The following is a 12,296-nucleotide window of genomic DNA, read 5'->3' on the forward strand; positions in this document are numbered from 1 at the left end:
ATATAAAAAAGGAAAAAGCTATATGCAGCCCTAAAGGCTGGATATAAGAAGCTAAAAATGGACATAAGTTGCATTAATTGATGATTTATTATTACATCGATTGATGCAAAATTTTTCCATAAATTCATAACTTATTTCCATTTTAAGTAGTGTATTTATGTGTTATATGCAACTCTAAGGGCTGCATATATGCAACCTTAAGAACTGCATATATGCAACCTTAAGAACTGCATATAGCATAACCCTATTAAAAAATGGAGGGAGTAATTTTTCCAAGTATGGAATTAGATTTATTTTTAATGTATGAAAATCAGAACTCGTGAAGTGCTTCCAAAAGTCAAACATGAAGAAGCTCCCCAAAACAATAAGTTTGGTCCAAATCTGAGATAGAGGAGGCTTATGTGGCAGTAGCATTGGTGCTAAACTGCTAAGTCTAGGAAAACATGTGCATAACGGAAATATTTTTAGTAATTTTAACATTATTTGAAATTAGAGAAAATCTTCAAAATTCTTCTAAATAAATGAGATGAAAATATAGTTATATAGGAGTTTATTTGATTTGTCTCGATGATTTCTTTATTTATTCAATCAGTATAATATTTTTACTACTAATGAAAAATATTTAGGATAAGAAAAGTGCATTGAGAAACGTGTACAATAGAAACAGGAAAATTAGAAAACTACAAAGTGAATAAGATCCATAATTCCTTCACTCTTTTTTACTTGTAATTTAAATGCTTACTTTGATCGTGAAGCGTGACTAACTACTACAATACAAACTTTAATATGCAAGATGATGGATTCATCTCAATATATATTTATAATTTTTTAACTTTTTATAACTTTCACAAATAAATTGTTCGAAATATTAATGTTCAGAGTTGTATATTACCAAGATAAAAGCCAAAATGTTGCATGTAAGAAAAGCCGGAGTATATATTTATGGAAAAAGCTAAATGCAGATGGCGCCACTTTTAAATAAAAATAGCAGGTTGTACATGTACTGCTCATTATTTTTTTTTCTCATGTAATTTTGTGATAAAAATTCAATAAGGTATAAGATTCAATAGTTAGAATTAAATTTGGTTATAGACAAGAGATGCAACATACTGATAAGATGATTGTTCATTAAATCATACATCCAAATATACCTAGAGCGAAGCACTATATAACAAACTAGTTGTATATGCACGCGATGCGTGCGTCGACAATCATATGTAGGTATATATATAAATGGACATGTTTTTTTTATGTAAAATTATTTTGATAGTGATGTAGATTATTGAAGTTCTTTTGTAGATGTTATTATCTTTTTAAATTAAAGGTGAATGGTTTTTAACTGTTCGATACCGTCACTGAAAAATATGGTCGATGATTTAGTAATTTCTTTTTAGCGACTTTAATATAGTTTTTTAACAATTATACATATTAATAAACTATATTGTTTGAACTTTGTAAATATGAAATATTATGTTATCACGATATATTGCTAACTTTTTTTGGTTGAAAATTCTAATTGATAATTGATTTCGTGAATTGATTGTGTCAATCTAGTTTGTCAACTTATTAATGGTATTGCATATTCTATTTTGACCTATATGACAAGTTTCATTGATTCTCATTTTTCAATTTTTTATAAGAAGAAAAACATTATTTTTAATTATTAGAGGGTATTCTAGTCACTTCAAAAAAGGACATCATACCTCCTCCCTTGGCTTATATAATAGAGATTAACAACTGCTAACCAAACGTCACTTTGGCTTTGTTTAGCAATACATTAAAGTCACCTTAAATGAGTAGGTGCTAAAAATTTAAGTCACCTAAAATAAATAGTAGTGTTTAAGGTAAGATCTTAACATTGATTGAAATTGAGTTGCTATCAAATATAGCATCTCAATTTAATGTACTGAAATTTTTAGTTGTCTTATCACTTCAGTTCCTTTCAGTTGCCTTATCAGTTTCAGCTCCTTTTCAGCTTATGTTTTCAAACATAGCCTTTGTCTTCTATCCATAATCCACGAAAAAAAAAAAAAAACTTAGGCAATTTCGTTGTTGTCTACCAGACTCAACACATCATGGCTTGTTGATACATAGCCTTCTTGCTTGCTTGTTTTGGTACATACATTGATTGAATTCTGAGTGCAGGCCCTAAGCTTGTGTCGTACAAGGTTCGATTCGTGTAGCTTGTGTTTAATTCTTATCAAACTTTTCCTTAAACTCAATCTGTTCTTCTCACGAACCTACACCTAATCATCATCAACCAAAATTCTGAATGTTCATTCAGTTGCATTTTAGACAACTATTTTCATTCCGGCATACACAAACTTTTCCCTGCATTCGCCGATACATACAAAAAGATGTATGCATCAATATCCATAATTTTGCATCTTCAACATCTAGTAAATCAAAATATCCAAAAACTAACAATTGTTTGTAAAGAATCAAACATGTACTCCAGCCTGCAGCTATGGAAAGCATGTCCAACTAAGGATCAATGTACTTGGAGCTGGGGAAATGGGGAATAAAGCGAAAATATCGAATCTTAAGCAACTCATCAGACCTTATTTCAGTTCATTTCTAAATTATACGTCTACTCCCTGTTTCTGGAAATAAGCACTTGTTCTGAACTCAAAATTAGTAATGGATAATAAGAGCTCAAACCAGGCTTTCATACTAGTATATTTTCATAAATGTAAGAATGTGATAAATAATACTTCCTCCGTAACACAAAGAATGCAACAATTAGATAGTATTTAAGGTATAAAATGTTCAATTGTTGCATCTTTTTATGTTACGGAGGAAGTACATTAGATAGGAGATAGAAATAGTTGATCACTGGAATTTGTGAATGGTTTTAATCATGCAATCAGTCCCCCTAGTAACCCCCTATATCGTAACTCTCGAAAATCCCTCATCAAGTTAAGGTATTTAGGCAATATACAGTTGAGATATAACGATACTCATAAGTCATATCTCAATGATGCACACTATTAGACAAGTATATATAACAGATATGAGGTTCTAAATTGAGTAGTATCATAAATTTTGAGTAGAAATATCAATATTAAACATGTTACCTCAGAAACCAGACATGTACTATAATGCTTATAAGCTTTGAAAATGGAAGTAACTGAACAGCTTTTAGAATTCAAAAGAAAATCATTCATAGGAGGGGCAATTCAATAGCTAAAAAGAGCTTACCAGTTCCATCAAACGGAATGGATCTCCGTAATCCTTACTTGCAGAAGGGATTAACTTGTCAAGGATTTTATACAGCAGAGTTCTGTTTGCTGAAATTCCAATAAGAGAGCACATAACAATAATAACAATGGCCGGCCACAAACACTTGGGTGCTGTGACAACGTAAACTCCAGCCATAAACGCGACTAAGGTAGAGTAAAGCGCTATCATGAGCAACATCATGCTTCGATCAATCAAGAACAACGACTTATTGGAATCGTAGACCATGGACCAGATGAGGCAAATGAGCACCAACATGGAACAACACATGGCCAATGAATCAGATAACAGAAACACTAAAAATGCTACCTTCTTTGTCAGAATTGCTTCTCCTGAGTTTTGATCAAATCCACCAGGAAGAGTGAATCCAGCAGTGAATGTGATGGTTGCTAGCAAAGCTGCCACCACAGATAATGTGTTTCTTACGTCTAACAAATTTGTCCTGCGTTCGAAGTATGTTGTTTTCATCCTTGGATCAAATCCATTATTTTTGCACATTTGGTCCTGTGATCAATCACAATGTAATAAGGTGAGTAATGTGATTTATTGTAAAGGCACTATCGAACTTCTGCAAAAACAACAGGATCCTACGAACTTTAAAATACAAACCAACAAGTGCTAGCTATTGTAATTTCATAGAATGTAATTCAGATAAGTTTAGGAAAGAAGACATACCCATTCCTGATTTTCGTTGCATTTTTGTTCCAACAAACCTCTGGCAGTTTCATTTTCATGATCCCTGATGTTATACATTATTTTATCCATATTGAGTAATGTTTCTGTCAAAAATATGTTTCCATTTCGGATTGCTTGATGTAAAGGTGTTGCTCCTCGAGAATCTCGAAGATTGATTAGATCCTTCATCCGTGGTAACTTAAGAAACTCTTCATACTGAGTTAAATTTGAGAGATTCTGAATATGATGCAACGGTGAATCCTTATGTTTAATACAATGATCTTTAAAATTTCCCGGGTAATTGTCAATGAAGGCACGAATAGCCGAGATGTGACCCTTCTTACATGCTTTAATCCAAGCCAAAGGAGCCTTACTAAAAGCTGAAGGATCCTTTTCTAGCATTGCCTGTATAATCCATGCAGCACCAACATCAGACACTTCATCTAGTGGTGTGTTTCCATTTTTGTCTGGTTTTGTGATGAATTCTGATGCTTCATTAACCAGCCATGTCACAAAATCTTTGTCTGTTTTCACATTAGATACACTGTAGTAAGCAATCTCTGTTTAGAACTATGACTGAGGGAATACTTCACTGTTCACTAATACATACAACATCGCCTTGTTTAGCTGCTTCACTCGGCTTGTTTGACCAACTGATATTATTAGTACTTTGTACTTCTATAATTAGCAAAAGGCCATTTATAACCATTATAAACAGGAAATTGCAACCCCCTCTCCCCCATTTCAATGGATTATGAATATTTAAAGAACAGGATACAAAAATAAGTGTAATCTCACCTGTGCAATTTGGAGTAAGATGCAAGATATTCCGCTCATCAGACGAATCCATCAGATATTTGCTCCAGCTCCCCCTATCTAATCTGTTCAATATCACTTTGGCTACTTGACTGCAATTCTTCTCTATAGCAAGAAACAAAATTCCGTGCTCTGGCTCATAATAATCGAGCAAGGAGTTAAGATGAGCATTGTATAGTGACAATATATATAATGCAAGTTTTTCACGTTGATTTCGTATGGCCAAGCTAAGAGCTCCTTCTTTAGCTTTATTCTTCTCTAACCATGGTAATGAAGGTTCAGGAAAGGATCGCCAACTCGGATATTCTTCTCTGTAAGCTTCTATAAGGAGCTTTACAACTTCGTCTGTTGCTTCATTTGTGGTAGTTGCAGCAACATGAAGAGGGTTGTTTTGGTCCTTGTAATCAGGATAAGAAATGAGTTTAATGAAATGGCTTCTCCATTTTGGATCAATTTCCGTGCTCTCAAGAATGTACTTGAATGGCCACATTTCACCTATTTTAACCCAACTATGTAATACAGTTGTTCCCTCGTTGTCAACCGCTTCCAGTGACTCTGGATGGCGCTCAGGCACCCATTTTAAGAAATATTCTGCATGCAAACAATTAACAGAGTTTTATTGTCAAATTGACTAGTGTAACAATCCATCCAATACCCTCTAACATGAAAACAGCAATATGGTTTTATAGTAATCAAACAGTAACTCAGCTAGCATAAACTACTAGTCATGCTGTAGGATATTGTGCAGGATTGTCCAATACCTATGACGGGTTTATCAGTACTCGAAAGAGTGGGGTTGAGACTTTATAACTTGTACTCACTTTTGCATAATGGTGCAAGATGCAAGGCATTAGTAAGAAGTTGAGTCCATTGTTGCTTATCGACTATCTCCATGATCAAGTCCACCACTTCATGACATCCCTCCTCAATAGCCAAGCATAGAAGATTTCTGGGACACATTAGAAGTGCATTGTTATCCTCTAACAAGATATACATTGCCAAATTTTCATATCCATGCTTTATTGCCTCGGACAGAGGCGTCCCTCCTCGCTTATCTTGCACTAACCAGGGACATACATCTTCTGAGATGCTTAACACTTGTGCTGCTGCTGCCTGTTTGTAAGCATCTATGAAGAGTTTTGCTACCAGTACTGCATCCAAATCACTGGCACTAGTTCTAGCCAAGACATGTAGAGGGTTATAACCCTCTTTTACATTAGTTACAGAGATTAAGTCCACAAAAATCCTCCTTACATCTGGGATGACATCGATGCTCTTTAAAAGACGTTCAAATGGCCATAGTTTACCTTCATTTGCCCAAGAATGAAATACTGAAAATCCATCTCTTGGTATTTGTTTAATTAGCTCTGGCTTTCTTTTAAGCAGCAGTCGACAAATAACTTCTCCTTCTGTAATCAAAGTAAGTTTTCCATGAGAGTTAGATTAACAAATTACATAAACATTCTTCATAAACATGCTAAAATATTATTTGTTCATTTCCTAATAAGCAACTGGGTACTTGTAGTCTTGTAAGAGGGTGTTTGGTATGGAAAATTTTGATGTAGGAAACGGATTCAAATAAGCGTTTCCATTTCTAATTGTTTGGTATGAGTGTTAAGTAACAAATACCGTTTTCAAGGGGAAACATAATCCCCTCATTTGTTACCCTTATCAAACTAGTGGAAACAAATCACGTTTCCTTACTCAATCATAATCCTCTCAATTGTTTCCATTCCACTAAGATATCAAACAACAATTAAAGGTAACGGTTATTATTTCCATTTCCCCTCCTTATCCAAATCCTTTCCATTCCGTTTACGTTTTCCATACCAAACACCCTCTAATACTATCAATCTCAGTCTCTTATATGGATGGTTTTTATGAAGGTAAGCGCTATATAGGATATTCATGTTCTGGAGTGCCTATGTTTCAGATAGTTTACACATTTAAAACACAAACAAGCTAAAAACTGTTACTATAGATGACAATAGATTGGATCGCATCTGGACTACATCCTAATGGATCCAGATCTAAATCTGTATGTTGTGTACATGGATCCAGATCTGGCTCAGATTCACTAGATCCAAAAATGTCACATATGTTTAAACTTGAAAAGGAATTATTATTATTATACGAGATATTATCAATCACTTTATTTATTTTACATTTCACAACACAAGAAATTATGAGACTATTTTACTTATCATGAAAAAAAAAACTACCACTTAACTACATATGTGTTGATATAGATTCAGGGGTCGAATCTAGATCTCAAAAACAAGATCCAAATCCAACCCGCTTAAGCTAGATCCAAAATTTCATAGATTTTTAGCTCCTATAAAACAGATCTTGGGTGGATCTAGGATCCGTTGCCATCCTTACGACTAGCCTTTGGTATTGAGCTTTAAATGTATTTCATTTAGCATGAAAACGTCAACACCAACAACCGATTATATCTAACTTATTCATACACAACCCGTACTCAAACAATTAACATAAACAGTCGATACAAACAATAAAACAACCCACAACCACTTGTCAAACACCCTTAAATTTCAAGTTAACTCTCTGAAAGAAACTGGTGTACCACATATGATTTACAACAATGTTGAATTGGTCAAAGGTTACTAAAGTAAATGAAGCATACCTGAGCATCTTGGCACATAATGTAAAGGAGTGTGGCCATTGAATCCACTACAACTCAAAGAAAAGGGGGACCTCAACATCTTCAAAGCAAAATTATTAAGCCCACTTTTTACACTTATACAAAGTAAACTATCACACTCATCATCTTCTTCATCAATATTACAAAGCAACTCCATATCCATTCCCAATATTTCCAACCCACACTCCTCTTGATCATTTACAAGAGCCACATGACAAGGTGTATATCCCTTATTAGTCTTTTGTAACCAAGGTTTTTTACCATAAAACGACGACGACGATAACGATAACGATAATGATGATGATACATGTACACTAAAGAGTTCTAAGAACATCTTAATCTTGTCCAAGTTACCAATAGCTGCTGCTTTATGAAGAGGATTAAACATGTCTTCATCACGTTGTTGAAGAAGAAGTTGTTGTGAGACATGAAGTGGTAAAGTACGTATAGCTCCTCTTATGAAATCTTCTCTATTTTCAAAGTGAAAAATGTTGCCAAAAAGACGATCACCAGGTTGAATCATGGGGAATAAAGTTAAGTAGTATTCAATGGGTTTGTTTGAAGCAACACAGTTTCTTAAGAACTCTACATCTCCTCTAATTGCAGCTTCTTTTAGTTCTTCCGCCATAATTTTCTCCGGTTTCTGGGTTGTGATTTGAAATTTTGAACCGAGGTAAATAGTAATGGTACTGTGGTAGTGTAGCTGGAAGTTTTTTTTTTTGTTGTTGTTTTGGATGTTGTGGTAGCTGGTACCACAATCAACGAATAAACTTAGAGTAGCTTTATTAAGTGCCTAAAGTGGGGTCAAATACTTACCTACCGATTTTATTTTTCTTGAAATAGACATGTTAACAGTACTTAAAGATCAATTTTTTTTAAATTGAGAAAAATTGAACTAAATTGAAATTAATTGAACGCGACAGAAATTAAACTGAACTAAATAGATCCAAAAAAATGGAGCCTTAAATAGGCGTCTCAATATTGGAGTCAAAAGAATATTTTGGTAAATTTATAAGTTATAGGTATTAAAGTACTTCTTCCGTTTCGTAATACTCGCTACACTTTCCATTGTGGTAAGTTTCACATTACTTGCTACACTTTCATTTTGGGCAATAAACTCTTTTTATCGCTCTCGTCTCACATGAGTCCCGTTTCTTTTTACTCTCTACCTCTCTCTTCTCCAAAAATTGTCTAGGAATCCGTAAATTGAGAAATGTAATGAGTAATATGAAACGGAGAAAGTGATATCTATGCAAGTACTAAAGCACAAAGTACAGTTATTGGTAGATGTACTTTGGGAGTTGCAAAGTTATATGAGTTGCAAAGTTTCTCTCTCCTCATAGAAAACCCCTGCTTCCCAAAGCTTCTACCCCCAACCCCCCCCCCCCAAAGTTGCAGCGCTTGGTTCGCCGGCGACCGATCTGCCCTCTGGTCGCCGGCGAGCCTTCAATTTCGGCGACCCCAGCATTAATTGGTGCGTACAGTGTTCGGTGGTGCGATTTTTTCATCAGTCGGAGGGTGATGTTTGATCGCACATCGGCGGCAGATAGGTTTAAAGAATCAGTGTATGCATCTCTCTAGTGAATGCGTTTTCCTTGTATCATATTGTTGATCTCAGGTGTGTTCTTCCCAAATTTGGTTTTTTTTATTTCTTAAAAAGTTGGTTTAAAGAATCGGTGTATGCATCTCTCTAGTGAATGCGTTTTCCTTGTATCATATTGTTGATCTCAGGTGTGTTCTTCCCAAATTTGGTTTTTTTTTTTTTAATTTCTTAAAAAGTTGTTGGGGGTGAATGTCATCCTAGTTATTAGAGTGAAGAAGTTACATCTTTGTGGTTTCATATCTGATTAAAAAAAAAAAAAGTATGTTTTCATTAGAAGTTTGTGAAAGGTTGAAGGGAGAGCTCCATGAACTCCTTAATAAGGATTGTAATTTAGGACTAGATGATAATAAGTTATTGCATTATGTTTCTTCATTAGATAATCCCAAGACTTCATTGGATCTAGTTAAGTCATGGAAGGAAGAAGGAAATTCCCTATTCAGTCATGGGCATATTGATGATGCCTTAGAGTGTTATGGTTTTGCTGGTGTGATGCTTAGCCTAATTATCTTGGAGGAGAAAGATGCTACAAGGTTTTGCGAATTAGCTTTTTGCATCTTGCTGAATTTAGCTGCTTGTTTCCTGAAGATAGATGAATTTGATCAAGTTGGTCTTCTTTGCTCTGTTGTTTTAAGCTTTGACCCGTGCAACGTAAAAGCTTTGTTTAGAAGAGCTAGAGCATCGGTGGGAATAGGAAGGTGTGATTTAGCTTATTGGGATTTGCTACAAGCCTCTAAGATTGACCCATCAAACAAAGAAATTGCTACGAAATTAATTGAAGTTCAAAGTTCAATTATTAAGCACAAGGATCATCCCGTTGGTTTAGGGGTGGAACCATTGCCACCAAGGAAAAAGATGAAGGAACAACATCAGGACGAAGGAGAATGCTCTACTAAGATGAAGGAAGGAGATAATAATGAGACCCTAAACTTATTGCAGGCGTGCGTGGCTAAGGACCAAGTCACATGTGAAGAGAAAGATGTTGAAATGGAGTGTGTAACTGAGAGTGTGAGTGACTCCAAAATCAAAAATCCAAATCAGGCAGAGCCTAAACATCGTTTGTTCACCGAAAAAGGCCAGGCTCCTCATTACAATTGTCTAAAAACATTACTCAAATGCTGAGGGACGGGAAATCAGTGCAATTGTATAATCCAAAATCAGGGTCATATATGGTAGTCCGAGTTCCTCAATTATCAAAGGGAGGCGTTACAGGGAAAACCACTATGCAAGACGGTCAGTTGCAACAACATTTTTTTGGTCTTGCGAATGAGCGTTGTCTCCCTAACAGAGGGGATGAAGTCATTAATCCCATCTTAACCCACCATGAAAGGGAAGATCTATTGATGAGAAGTATGGAGTCCAAGTCCATCAACGATATGGAAAAGGAGATAGCAGCTAGTGGGATCCACATGGCCCAGTCGAGCACATTTGTTCCATCTAGACTTCCAATTAATGGAGGTATTGCATTAGATTCTAAGGAAACTAAAGGTCGGAAGAAGCGTAGCAAAACCCAACCACGAATAGGGAACTCCAAGAGAACCCTAAAGAATTATCACAATAAAAACTCCTATTTCCTTCCTAAGTTTGATTCTATTGGCAGGTTACGTGCTCTGGTTTCGGTGCAGATCCCTCCCAAAGCTCGAGGAAAAAGCATGCTTCAAGTTCTTGTGTTGCTAGCAATAATTCAGATATCAGTAATGTGCCAAGTCCTAGTTTGCAATCAGATGTTAGTAGTAAATCAGAGGTCAGTATTGTTTCATGGTCTAGTCTAATGTCGTTTAGTCTTGTAAGTCTATGTTCATCGAGTCCCAAAATAAACGAAGCCCACAGCCTATCCTTAGAAGGTAGGGAAACGGGCTCACTTGTAATTTAATGTTTTTATTAATGTATGTTCTTGTTGCCAAAAAAAAAAAAAAAAAAAAAAAAAAAAAAAAAAAAATACAGTTATTGGTACTAATTAAGTGTCACTTTGATACTTGTATCAAAGTGATTATTTTGATACCAACTTGAAATTAATTAAGCTACTTGTTGTCAGCTAATGTAATTCCAAAATAAACTATATATTTTATTATAATTACAAGAAAGCGAACAATCTGGTTAAAGGCTTTTTTGATAGGAATTGGAAGCCGGAAGGGGACTTATTAAGCAAAACAAAATCAGAAAAGTAGAGGACTGAGGAGAAGGAAAAAGACAAAAAAAGTGAGAAAAGAGAAAAGGAAAGAAATACTTACTCAATCCCATATTATATTATAGCGCTTTTTTTTTTCTAGATTGTCCCAAAATGTAATTTTTTTTTTTTATTCTACACCTTTTTTGATTTTTCTAAAAAAAATTGTGCCACCATTATCTACTAGCCTTCATATGCACGCGATGCGTGCGTTAATTTCAAAATTTGTTATTCTATTAGATATTTCATTCTTACTTTATTTATGATTAAACTTAAATGTGAAAAATTCAACAGTTAGATGAATTTAGATATATTAATTTGCTAATGTAAAAAAATAAAAAATTTGTGAGTGATGGTTAACATTAATTTTTTGTGAATGAATATTGAACAGAAAGAACAAAAATAATGAGTTGGTTTAACTAGATTAAAGAGTATCAAAGGTAGTGAATGTTCAGACTTTTCATGTACACGTTATGTATGCCATCTTTTTTTTATAAAGTATAAATATTTTGTCCATTTAATTTTTGATTGAAGTATTTGATGCATATACCATTTTAAACTTGTTTTAAATGGCAAGTTGGAATGAGATTTTTTAAATGATTTGCTTTTGTAATTTTTTTCATTCCATTAATTAGATCATTAAGGGTATTTTAATCATTTCAAAAGAGGACACCACACCTCCTCCCTTGACTTATATAATAGAGATTTGCTTATTGGAAATAGTTTTGTTTTCTTTGTTTATTCAACCCAAGGGTTGAATTACTCATTTATTTACCGCTCTTTCACCACTTATTATCATTCTCTCTCCTAAAATCATCAATTTCCCCATAAAATTTATTTTCAATACACAAAGATTCTTTACCTTCATCTTAGATTCTGTTAACCTTGATACTTCCTCCGTTTTTTTTATATGTTACACTTTCTATTTTAGGAAGTTTTAAATTAGACGTTACACTTTTATTTTGGGTAATAACTCCTATCTATCTCTCTCCTATCACATGTTCACCTGGGACCCATTTGTTTTTCATTCTCTCTATCTCTCTCCTCTCAAAAAATTACCTAGGAGTCCGTGATTTGAAAAGTGTAACATCTAATAAAAAACAGAGGAAGTACTAGAAATGATCATGGGCCGG

General features: G+C 34.4%; 1 protein-coding gene across 2 annotated transcripts; it reads right to left on the reverse strand.

Annotated features, from left to right (window-relative positions):
* Positions 1-1,730: 1,730 nt before the first annotated feature.
* Positions 1,731-8,160, reverse strand: LOC104891722 (uncharacterized). Of its 2 annotated transcripts, none has more exons than XM_048642538.2 (6): positions 7,379-8,160; positions 5,553-6,140; positions 4,714-5,322; positions 3,916-4,439; positions 3,202-3,744; positions 1,731-2,246 (listed from the first exon to the last, which is right to left on the reverse strand). In XM_048642538.2, exons 1-6 carry the CDS (start codon positions 8,022-8,024, stop codon positions 2,241-2,243), a joined length of 2,916 nt encoding a protein of 971 aa, XP_048498495.1. In that variant the 5' UTR covers positions 8,025-8,160; the 3' UTR covers positions 1,731-2,240. The 2 variants fall into 2 exon arrangements, with proteins under 2 accessions (XP_048498495.1, XP_048498494.1); XM_048642537.2 differs by having other exon boundaries at positions 1,731-2,331.
* Between the last annotated feature and the right edge of the window lie 4,136 nt (positions 8,161-12,296).

Source organism: Beta vulgaris, chromosome 4, assembly GCF_026745355.1.
Source record: "Beta vulgaris subsp. vulgaris cultivar EL10 chromosome 4, EL10.2, whole genome shotgun sequence".
Classification (NCBI taxonomy): Eukaryota; Viridiplantae; Streptophyta; class Magnoliopsida; order Caryophyllales; family Amaranthaceae; genus Beta; species Beta vulgaris.